This window comes from Varanus komodoensis, unplaced genomic scaffold (genome assembly GCF_004798865.1).
Source record: "Varanus komodoensis strain SLA01 unplaced genomic scaffold, ASM479886v1 scaffold4, whole genome shotgun sequence".
NCBI classification, from domain to species: Eukaryota; Metazoa; Chordata; class Lepidosauria; order Squamata; family Varanidae; genus Varanus; species Varanus komodoensis.
Window position 1 is genome coordinate 37,896,103 of NW_025335941.1, and position 12,103 is coordinate 37,908,205.

The 12,103-nt window shown below is 45.9% G+C and overlaps 1 protein-coding gene across 1 annotated transcript in view; it reads left to right on the forward strand.

Annotated features, from left to right (window-relative positions):
* ILDR1 (immunoglobulin like domain containing receptor 1) overlaps positions 1 to 8,326 on the forward strand; it is a 14,923-nt gene extending 6,597 nt beyond the window's left edge. Inside the window, exons 5-8 of the mRNA XM_044441784.1 lie at positions 677 to 823; positions 1,833 to 1,937; positions 6,244 to 7,073; positions 7,801 to 8,326. Coding sequence (XP_044297719.1) covers positions 677 to 823; positions 1,833 to 1,937; positions 6,244 to 7,073; positions 7,801 to 7,842 — 1,124 coding nt within the window. The 3' untranslated portion in view covers positions 7,843 to 8,326. The remainder of the gene's footprint in view (positions 1 to 676; positions 824 to 1,832; positions 1,938 to 6,243; positions 7,074 to 7,800) is intronic.
* Positions 8,327 to 12,103: the final 3,777 nt, after the last annotated feature.

Here is a 12,103-nt window from a genome sequence, read left to right on the forward strand (position 1 = left end):
CTGCGGTGGCGCCCAATCTATGGAATGCGCTCCCCAGAGAGGTCCGCCTGGCGCCGTCGTTATTTGTTTTTCGGCGCCAGGCAAAGACCTTTTTATTTAAGCGTCATTTTAATTGTTAATATTATTTGATTTTATCTGGCCAGGGCGACTTATTTTATATTGTTATTTTTTGTATTTTAACTTAATGTTTGTATTTTACAAACATTTTAACTTAATATTATGTTAAGTTAATGTTTTAACTTAATGTTTGTATTTTAACTTGATGTTGTGAGCCGCCCCAAGGCTTCGGCGAATGGGGCAGCATAGAAATGTTTTAACAAACAAATAAATAAATAAATTTTTATGGTTTGGAGGTAGTAATGCTGTGGTTAATGTAAAAAATAATTACAAATAGAAGTAACTGCTTCCAAGTGTGCCCTTGGCATCACACTGGAAGAGAAAGGAGCAGAGAGCACAAGAGTCAAAGTTGGATACACATAATGAAAAGAATAGTTACTTGCCATGCCTGCATGTAGCCACTCAGTGTGAAAGATGATTCAGAAAAGAGGAGTTACCTTGTTAAGGGAAGATTAGGCGAAGCTGCCTTTCTGATGCAGGCAGCTGATCTGCAGTCACCTCCCCAGAAGAAAAGCCAACTGTTGTTCCACTAGTATAGCTTCTGCTGTCTTCTGCTTAGATTGGCTGACTGTGCTCTTGATTATCCTTGGTGGCCTCCTCCTCCTCATGCTGATTGGGGTGTGCTGGTGCCAGTGCTGCCCTCAGTATTGCTGCTGCCATGTGCGCTGCCCCTGCTGCCCAACACGGTGTTGCTGCAATGAAAAAGGTAAATTAGGAAACCAAGTTTCTACTCCGCTCATTTATTCCCAGAACAACCACTACACAGTGGTAATGCCTTTAGGTTGTTCTATATGCACTTCATGTGACCAGCAAGCTATTTTGATTATTCTTCTATAGGATGAGGATGTTGGGTGGACTGTAGCGAGGAATACCCTAACTTGGTACTATATCCCAAATGTACACAAATCTTAGGTGCCTCATTATTTTATATATTTTATGTAACCTATTTTTACCCTGTCATGAAGGGTGAAAAAGCCTATCAAGGAGGTTTCCAGGATAAACATTCAAATAGTAATGTGGTTCAAATGATTAATAACAGTGATAATAAAAATAAAGAGGTTCAGCCTCAGAATTTACAAATCCCCTAAAAAAAAATCTAAAAACCATAAGCAGCCTGATAAAGCTCTTGAAGGAACCACCAAGAACATTAATACATTTAACAAATAGAGGAGAATTCTCCTGACTACCCCTCCCTTTTCTTACTGGCTGCCCTGCCCTTATTCTCCTAGTATGGAGAATTACATCCTGGAGATGGCACCCCAGACAGAAGTCGCTATGCTCCCTGCTGTGATTGATGGCAGAGCAGCATCTGCAACAGCCTTTCCCAAGCTGGTGACTCATCTCACATAGTTGTTGCCATTATACATGCTGGCTGGGGAGAATGAGACTTGTAGTACAGCAGATTTAGAAGGTTCCAGGATGGGACAGATTGACAGATTGGTCTGCCCTATTGAAGCTTCCTTCCTGCTGTCAGATACATTTGGGGTAAAGGAAACAATGGGGCTATGATTGGTGGCAAGGCTTGAAGGCCTGGCCACACTTGCATTGCTGTAATTGGCAGCATGAACAAATCATTTTCCTTGAACCCAAGGACCCGCCCACCACCGTATATTTGACTTGCACTGTCTTGTGACTAATTTTGCAAACCAGAAAAAACTTGGATATGATTTGAGTACATCTCAGGTATAAAATTGATTGCTTTTTCTGCTCCTTAGTCCTGGAACGGCATCACTTCATGAAGCAAGCTAAACAACTTTTGCCATGGATGACACATCCCTCCCAGTCATCTTCATACCAACTAAATCCACTCTTACAGAGAGGTAGGGCTGTGGTTACAGGTCCAAAAAAATGTTGCCTCTTTAATGAAATCTTTTGGTTGTATGCTGGCATGGGTGGGCAGAAGGTAGTTCTCTCAGTGTTTTGAACTTCCAACTCCCAGAAGCTCCTGCCAATGGTCAGGAATGCTGGGAGATCTACTTTCTGTCTACCCTTGGACTAGGGTGCTTATGGTTTGACTCCATAATGCCACTTCTCCCAGAAGTGAGAGAAGATTGAAGGACTTCAGTCTGACTGCTTAGAAGATTTTAAGGTTTAAATCCATTCCATGCATTGACCCAACTGGCCAGTAAAAACAGGTAATGGGGATATCTTGACAGAATTTATATTGGAATATTACTGTTTTACAAAGATTTTAGTCCTTTTCTCCAGTGGTATAAGCTTAGAAAAGAGTGGGCAATACCTAGTGAAATCTGAGAGGGCCAAGGGATATGGGGATACTCTGTCCTTTACCAGTCACAAAGTCCAGTGTGGTGACTACTGTTTTTGCCAGCTCACTATTTTATCTATTTTATTTAAAACATTTATATGCTATCCTTCATGACAACATCTCAGGATGGTTTACAGCATTAAAATCAAAATCCAATAAAAACAATACAACACTACAATGACATAATATATAACCAATAAAAATAAATCAAACCAAAAGTGAATGTAAACCATTAACATGCTAATTTTTAAAATAACGCTTAGATAAAAAGGTTTTGACCTGGCACTGAAAAGAATATAGGCTTGGCGCCAGGCGAACCTCTCTGGGGAGTGCATTCCACAATCTGGGCACCACCGCAGAGAAGGGCCTACTCCAAGTAGATGTCCTTTTTACCTCCTTCAGGGAGGGTTCCTGGAGCAGGGCCTCTCCCACACATCATAAGGGGTGTGAGGCTGTATAAGGAAGGAGATGTTCCTTCAGGTATCCTGGTCCCAAGCTGTTTAGGGCTTTATCGTTCAAAACCAGCACCTTGAATTGGGCCCAGACTTCAACTAGAAGCCAGTGGAGCTAGTAGAGGACCGGCATTATATGAAAACGACTGGTCCCTATCAGCAGCCTGGCAGCAATATTTTGTACCAGATGAAGTATCCAGACCATTTTCAAGGGCAGCCCCATGTAGAGTGCATTACAATAATTTAACTGGGAAGTTACCAGTGCATGTATCACTGTTGCTACGCAGTGCTCGTCCAGGTAAGGATGCAGCTGATGGACCAGCTGAAGCTCTAGGAAAGCACTCCTTGCCACCGCCACCACCTGGGTCTCGAGTGACAGCTCCGGATCAAGGAGTACTCTCAAGCTGTGGACCCTGTCCTTTAGAGGGAGTGCTACCCCGTCCAGGACAAGGTCAAAATCACTTACCTGAAAACCCAAACTGCCCACCAACAGGATTTCCATCTTATCTGGATTGAGGCTCAGTTTATTGGCCCTCATCCAGCCCATTACTTCAGCCAGGCACCGGTTCAGTACAGCCCACCGCCTCATTTGGAGTAGATGTAAATTAGAGGTGGAGCTGAGTATCATCAGCATACTGATGATTACGCAGCCCAAACCTCCTGATGACCCAGCAGTTTCATGTAGATGTTAAAGAGCATGGGGGACAAAATAGAGCCCTGCGGAGCCCCATGGCAAAGCTGCCATAGCACAGAGCTATAGTCCTCCAGTACCACCTTCTGGAGTTGGCTGGCCAGGTAGGAGCGGAACCACCGCCATGCAGAGCCTCCTACTCCCCACTTGGCCAGCCTATCCAGAAGGATACCATGGTTGATGGTATTGAAAGCCGCTGAGATGTCCAGGAGAGCCAACAGGGACACACTCTCCCTGTACAGCTCATTATACAGGGCAACCAAGACAGATTCAGTAGCATAACTGGGTCGGAAGCTGGACTCAAATGGGTCCAGATAATCTGCTTCATCCAAGAGTGCCTAGAGTTGTCCCACCACCACCCACTCTAACACCTTGCCCAAGAATGGGATGTTGACCACTGGTCTATAATTAGTGGCCACCTCTGGATCCAGAGACACCTTTTTCAGGACAGACTGGATCACTGCCCCCTTCAAGCGTGCAGGATCCTGGGCCTTCCTCGCTGAGGTATTAATAACCACCTGGACGCAATCTCATAACTGGCTTAAGTAGCCAAGAAGGGCAAGGGTCGAGTAAACAGGTGGTAGGGCGTACCATCCCAAGCATCTTGTCCAGATCCTCAGACCACAATAACTGAAACTCATCCAATAATGATGGACCAGATGGCATTCCGGACACCTCCCATACTGGAGTCATATCAACTGTGGAGTCCAGTTCATGGTGAATCTGAGCAATTTTCTCCTTAAAGTGCTGGGCAAAGTTGTCACAGCGGGCTGCCAATGGTGTGACTTCATCTTTTTCCTGGCCAGAGTGTATCAGGCCCTGTACCACTTGGAAAAGCTCCGCTGGACAGCACTAGGAGGAAGCAATGAAAGTGGAGAAGAATTGCCACTTTGCTGCCCTCACCACCACAGCATAGGCTCAATAATGAGCACATGTGTTCGCTCAGATTTGTCCCGAGATTTCATCCACTTGCTCTTTAATAGTCTCCCAACGTGCTTCATCGCCCGCAACTCAGGCATATGACATGGTGCCAAGCGGGCTCTGCTAGGTGGGAGAGGATGCTTAGGAGCGATCATGTTGCTTGCCCTGGTCATCTCACAATTCCATGAATCGACCAGGACATCAACAGGAGAATCAGCTTTATCTACCGGAAAATCCCCCAGAGCCCTCAGGAATCCATCTGGCTCTGGGGGCAGACCATCTTAATAGGCCCTGCACCCTTCCGGAGGGAGAGATCAGCCCTGAGCTCAAACCTCACAAGGAAGTGATCTGATCATGACAAAGGAGTTAAGGTCCAATGTCTCACTTTCAGACCACCCACTTCCAGTACCATCGAGAAAACCAAGTCTAGCGTGTGACCTCTTTCATGGGTTGGGACAGTGACATGTTGAGACAGCCCCATGGCTGCCATGGAAGCCATGAAGTCCTGAGTCGCCCTGGGCAAAATCACCTTGGCATGGAAGTTGAAGTCCCCCAGGACTAACATCCTGGGGTCCTCAACACCAGGTCCAAGATGATTTCCGTCAGGTCAGGCAGGGAATCTGCTGAGCAGGAGGGTGCACGGTACATCAGCAGAGTCCCTAATCTGTCTCGATCACCCAACAGCAGGTACAAACACTCTAGGCCTGGTCTCAAAGGAACAGGAAGCCCTGTGAGGGAAAAAGAGGCTCGGCAAACTAAGGCGGCCCCTGCTTTCCTCCCTTCTGGGCATGGCGGGTGTTGCACCAAGTACTGGGGTGGGCATAATTGTGAGAGGGAGACATCTCCCCCTTCTCTTGGTAATACATGCCCGATTGGCCCCCTCATCTATGATCAAATCATGTATAAGGGATGTTTTGCAATGGACCAACCTGGCGTTTAAAAGAACACCATCAGGCCTGAGGGCCGGCTGATATTGCTGCCAGGAATCTTCTGATTGGAGGAATAACCAGAAGAGGGGACTGGTATCAAACATCGGTTCCTCCTCCTCCTATGCTGGCCTTGTTAGACCCCCAATGCCATACCTTCCCCTGCCCATCATCACCCCAATGGTGGCGCCCCCATACTCCCCAGGTAAATCCATCCCGAGTTAAAACCAGATAATAAAACACCGTTGCACAAAAATAATAAAAATTGACCAGAACCCCTGGCTCAGTCCAGCCCATCTTGGCCCCAAATGGTGATGCCCGTTGCTGCGGCTGGGAAGAAGAGGGCTCAAGTGCGGCCCACCCCAGCCAACAGAGCTGCCAGCTGTGCAGAGGGGAGGGAGGGCGACAAGGGCGGTTCCCATGGAGGCCTTACCAGTGCAGAGAGAGTGGCAGTGGGACCTGGTTCCACCAGCAGCAGTGGCGATCGGCAGTGGGGACGGTAGGGCCAACCGCTTGGGAATGGGCTTGGGGCGTGTATCAGGCTGGTGGTGAAGTCTTGTTAGTCCTTGCTTGTAAAGCCATGTAATGAAACTGCTTTGAAAACCAACTGAAGATGAGTGATTGAAGTGATCTTTAAACTATGCTATGATATTCAGCTGGGCATAATGCTAAGTACGGCTTTCCTTGAGTACTGGGTGTGTCTGCATGGGTGTGTGCACATGCATGCATACAGCAAAAGAAATAAAAATCAGCACGACTGGACTCAGTTCAGATTGGTGGCTATGGGTACTGTCATGATGAGCGCCTTCACTTCAAAATGTGCCAGCACGGCACTACCAATGACGGGTGCCTCTTTCCCATTTTGCTTAGATATGTCTCTGCAGAGCAGTCAGCCACTGATGCCGCCAGTTGCCCAGGCAGCCTCCAGCAACAAATTCTTGGACCACCTTGAATCTGAGATCAGGAACCTCAATCTTTCCCAGCCCATGCTGCCTTTGCACCAGCTCAGGGGCAGTCAGCATCCCAGTGTTCTCTCTTCTCTGGGGTCAGAGATAGTGGAACGCAGAGTAATCCAGCTGCCTCCCATCATCGAACGTGTCTCCTCTCAGAGAACTACCAGCTCATCACGACTGCAGCAGTCCTTGCATCCTCCAAGGTCTCGGAGTGCCACAAGTGAAGAGGAGAGAGAGAGGAGGCGGCGGCTGCAGCGGCGCCGTTTATCTTTGGATGAGGATTCGCACTCCGGCTGTGATCAGGAGTCGTGGGACAGGCCCAGAGACTGCAGAGCTGAGAGGCAGAGGGACAGCAACCGTTACAACAGGTCCTGGACTTCCAGGGCCACTGGAACGCCCATCTTGCATGGGAGGGGCACTCTCAATTCCTCTCCTGAGGAAGCCAGAAGGGGGTATTCCGGGCAGCGGCATTCTGACAGAAGATATCAGCGTTCAGGGCAGCAGAGTCATCAACAAAGCAATGGCTATGATCGCCGAGGCCGCCGGCGCCATCGCAGCTATTCTCCACCCTCCCGTCGGGAGTCGTGGACTTCCTCTGATGAGTATGAGCATGCCCAAAGAAACATTCGGAAGCCTCACCAGCATCGCTCTTCAGATTGGCTGGAGGATAAACCCCCTAGTTATCGCTCAGTTGATATCGGCCCGGCCAAAGGCAGCAAGTCCAGAAACCCTCCAGAGCAACAGTCAGTAAGTAAGCCCTTTCTTGTGATACATATTAGCTTTTATATTCACGATAAAGCCAAAATATATTTTTTTCCATTCAAAGGCCAATATCTGTTTCTGGGCAGCTTTAGGGGGGCTCATTCCAGTGGTGGGCCAGGGCCAAAAGCAAAAGGAAGAGTGGTGGGCAGAAGATACTAAAATATTAAATTGCTGGCCAGTGTCAGCAATACTGGACTGGAGGCACCAAAGTCTGACTCATTTTATAAAGACAGCTTCCCGTGAGACTTTCCATCCTTAGAAAGGAAGTGCACAGTTCTAAATGTGCTAGCAGTTATCTTTTTGGGATCAAAGTTTGCATCTATCATTCCATTGATTAAATGTTGCTATGACTATTCTTGCTTCTTGCCCCGTTGCCAAGGCATCCAGCTGCAGAGGTCAGAGGAAACAAACGGTGTATCAGTACTTTATTTACTGATATATGATTATCATTACTATCTGAAGGGAGCAGATAATGCATTTGGAGCATAGTGAGTCTCCAGTCTGTATTGTATCCCACTTCAGCCAGAGAAAGGGTCATGAGTGCTTTCAGTCTGAAATAGCCTGTACAAAAAAGTCAGAGTTTAGAAGCTGATTAATTGCATTCATCATGTGCATTGTAACTTAACAGCTCAAAGAGCAGAAATGAACTATGACTTATGTGGTGTTGTGTCAGCCATTTCTGGTCTCTTACAGCATTTTTTTCCTCTCCTAGGAGAAAGGCAGTTCTCGCAGTGGAAGAAGCATTGTCATTTAGCTGTTCTGTTTTGCTACAGTGCAGAATGAGATAGCTTCGTTGGCCTGAACTGGAAATGGTAATCTTTTGGCTATAAAGGCAACCTGTCAAGCATGCAGGACTTCAAGGAATCTATTTCTCTTCACTACCTTCAGCCTGTGCTTCCTCATCTTGGGAACTTTATTTTTAATGTAATAGTATATGAAAAGGCATCACTTTGCTAATGACCTAAGAATGAAATGGAGCTCCTTTTTAAAATCATAGGCGCTAGCCTTCTAAAAAACTTGGTTGCATAGCTGCAAGCCTGTGCATATTTTTCTGGGAGTTTTCTGAGTAAATACACATAAGGTTGCACTGTTTGAGGAAGTTTTGTCATGGAGGCCATAATGTCAAAAGGACAGCATCTTTGGTACAGAAGTGATGCATGCTCACAAGACCCCATGTGTTATGGAGCTGATATAACTGACTGGATCATCTCTGCTATTAAGTACTTCTGAACATTCAAGCCCAAGTGTTCATATGGGATGTGCGGGAGGAAGGCTTCTGCTTGGTAAATATGATTATAATTGCGCTATTGATCGACTGAGACTAGTTTACATCCATTTTCATCAGAAGAAAAAAAATGTGCAATGTTGCTAATTATTTTTAATGGGCTTTGTACCTCTTTTTGCCCAGGTTATCTAAAATATCAATCATTCCCTAGAAGTACACAAATATTAGGCATTGTACAAGAGGTTTTAAATCGCTTTTGCACTAAACAGAGAGGTTATATACTTGCTGTGCGACCTACCCAAATCTTTAGATGTTGCCATGGATTCCTGAACTAGCTACAGATATATTATTAACAGAAGAATATGAATCTGTAACATTTCATTCTTTTATGGTGCTAGTTACCATCACTGACCTAGGATATTGCTTTTACTTTTGGGTAGTAAATCATTTCCACTGAGTCCAGTCTTTCCACAGAGGTGGCTCTGCTTAAGCTGAAGTAATTTTCAGTGATGCTGGTTGAGTCTGCCATTATTTACAAATAAGCAGGCAGACCAAAACTTTATTTGGGCATTTGGTAAACATGGATACCAATGCATGAAGTTGCTAGTGAGACCACATCAATTGGCTTCATCACCCAGATGTTGGTGCGTGCACTAACCATGCACACTCTGCCTGCCATGAGTTCATCTTCAGTCTGAAGGAGGGCTGTGATTGTAGTTACACAGGCCCATTTCATAAGGATGCCAAACACATATTAGCTGGAGGACACAAGCAGTACATCAGCATCCAGGCGATGGGGCTTGTCCATGACTTGGTGCTGTTCCTTTCAAGTCTTCAGTCCCCATGGACACCAAACAGCTCAACAGGGCTAGCCTCACACATTGAAGACAGCAAGAACTGGGGAGACTTGAATAACTACCCCTGAGAATGACAATGCTAATCCTGAATTGGTGGTTCTTGTTCTATCATACCTAGATCCTCCACCAGCAAACAAGCCCTTAAGGAGCAATTCCTTCCGTTCCACACCAATTCCAAGCATTCTAATGCCTGTAATTTGCCATTTTTATACCTACTGTTAGAGGCTTGACCTTTTCTCTGAACATTGCATTGTAGTTGCTCAGCTAGTCTGCAGAATTGTTGCCGTTGGATTTAGAAGCTTGTTTGTCAGTATCTAAAGGCAGAGAGCGCCTCTACTGGTTACTTATAACCAGGGAAACAGGTTCATTCCATCAGATAAAGTGGGATCAAGCTTATTTCAAAAAGTGCACAGTAGATAAGTTAGTTATCTTCTCTTACCAGAAAGAGAAAACGGTCATTGTTGGTTGTGGAGAGAACAAGGCATTTCATACTGTGAGTAGAAGGGTTAAGTAAAGGAATGAATGCATCATAAATTAATTTTTAACAAAATCCTGAGGAAATGTTGGAACTAACCTTTGCATAAACTCCAGGAAAGGAAGCTTGTATTTGATCAACAGCAGAGGAACTAAGTTGCTGTAAGGTCTGGGGCATGGGCAGCAGAAAGTGGAACAGAGGCACCAGGACACTGATAATACAGTCAGTAAATTATATGACCAAAATCCAGTCACCAGCCAAATCCAAGTTGTTACCCAGAACAAGGCAAGGTCAAACCAGGAGCAAACAGGCAAGCAAACAAAGCATAGGCAAAACTAGTCAGAGGTCAGGATGCAAGAAGATAGCATGAGGGCAGGAATATCTTTGGCACAAGATCAGGTTCCAGGAGCTACGTACATCAGACAGGATCCAGCGTCCACAGAGAGCTTCAGCGCCCTGCAGGCAGGTGTTGCTGAGGCAGCTTCTGGAGGGAAGAGCCACTTCTAAAATTGGTCTCCCAGATGGTGCTTTGGACTCTGAAAAAAACAAAATATTTTTGAGATATGCCACTACAAAGCAATCCAGCATGTCCTGGAGTACATCATTTATGAAATGTTGAAAGGTACTCAGCATTCCAGAGGCCAAAAGGCATAACTAGATATTCAAATTGCTCGTAATGGGTGTGAAGCACTGTCTTTCACTCATCTTCCTTTGTAATTCAAATTAGGCTATACCCCCACCTCCCAATTTGGTGAACACTCAAGCACCCGGTATCCACTTGAATAGCTCAGGAATGAGCAGCAGGGGGTATCTGGTTTTTCACTGTCATCTGATTCTGCTTTCTGTAATCAATACAGGGGCAAAGCCCTCAATCCCCCCCCCTTTTTTTGAGCGGGGGGGGCAAAACGATGGGAGCACCAGCTGGAGATGTAGATGAAATCCCAGGCCAAATTGTCATCCAGGTATTCATGAAGGGCCTCTAATTCTGGTGCAAAGAGGGTGTAGATTCTCTCAGAAGGAATTTCAGCTCCTGGGATCCAGTCCATGGGGCAATCATAAGGGCAGTGTGATGACAAAGTTCCGGCCCCTTTTTTCTCGAAGACATCTGAGGGCAGGGATATCTTTGGAACAGGAGCAACAGCAGACAGGATTCAGCCACCACAGAGCTTCAGCACAGTGCAAGCAGTTGCTGAGGCGGTTTCTGGAGGGAAGAGCCATTTCGTCAATAGTTTTTTCCCCAGGGCTCCCAGATGGTGTTCATGGGGGCCCTGGAGCTGCAGCAGAGTCTGGGAGTAATCCTGCAACTACCAGAACTGTTCTGGCATTTGGCCAGCAGGAGGAGCCCTGAAGCTGCCCAGATCCTGGCACTTGCAATGCGGTCTTACCTCAATTTGCTTTAAAGTTGGGAGTACTGTACCTCATTCATCCTATGGGGCAAATGGGGCTTTTTTAAGGGCCACATTCTTAAGGATGGGGCCAAAATACCCAAATACCAACATATTTTAGCTTAAAATTCTTACTGCTACCATGTAGGTATTAGGAGAAGCATTTGCACCTTTTCATGTGCAAGAACTGGGAAGACTGCAACCTATTGGCAGCTTGGGAAAAGAGTAGGTTGGGGCAGGAGGTATGACCATTTGAGGAATCCTGATGGGCTACATTTGGGTCATGGTTTGGTGGTTCAACACCTTTGCCCATGCTTCCCATTCAGAATACTAGCACTAATTACAAAGGAGGAAAAAAAACCTTGAAAGAAAGATAGTCAGTGGTTTTTTATGACAATGACTTCCTTAATTTTTACCAGGAGGCTGCTAGTCATGTGGGCTAGACATGCACATGATAGGCATGTCGTGAGTGGAGCCGGCTAGAGCCGGAGGTCAGACTAGATGGTCCAGGAGTCCGTTCTGACTCTCTCCATTTCTATGTTTCCATAAACTGTGTAGGCCTTGCTACATAGGGCTGCATCAGCCATGTGGTTTGAGAATGCTGGTAGAAGTGCCCGATGTGCAGGACAAGATGTGCTTGTATGCTTATGTTCAATTTGTTCATTTCAACGTTTTCCATGAACACAGAAGAGTAAGCGGAACCTACAATAGGTCACTGCATGGACTGCTCCTAGTCAGCCACATTTACAATCTTCCCGTGTGCGTCTTTGTATTCTCCTGTGCCCTGCAATTTTCCATTTTTCTCCAACAGTCAAATCAGCCCAATCTGTCATTGGGCTGTTTTGGTAAGGGGATCCACGTCTAAGTTTTGTTTCCTAAATATTTTTGGTACTTGGTGTTTCCCTGAACTTACGGTGACCCCTCTTTTGCATGTGAGTGCTTCTATTTTAGTTGCATAATGACTGGAACTTGTAACATTGAGATCACTATCAGTATGAATGATGATAATGTCCTGAATAGAGTAGTTTCTTTCTTATGCAATGTCCAGCATCTCTGGTCTGAAGTTCTGGGCA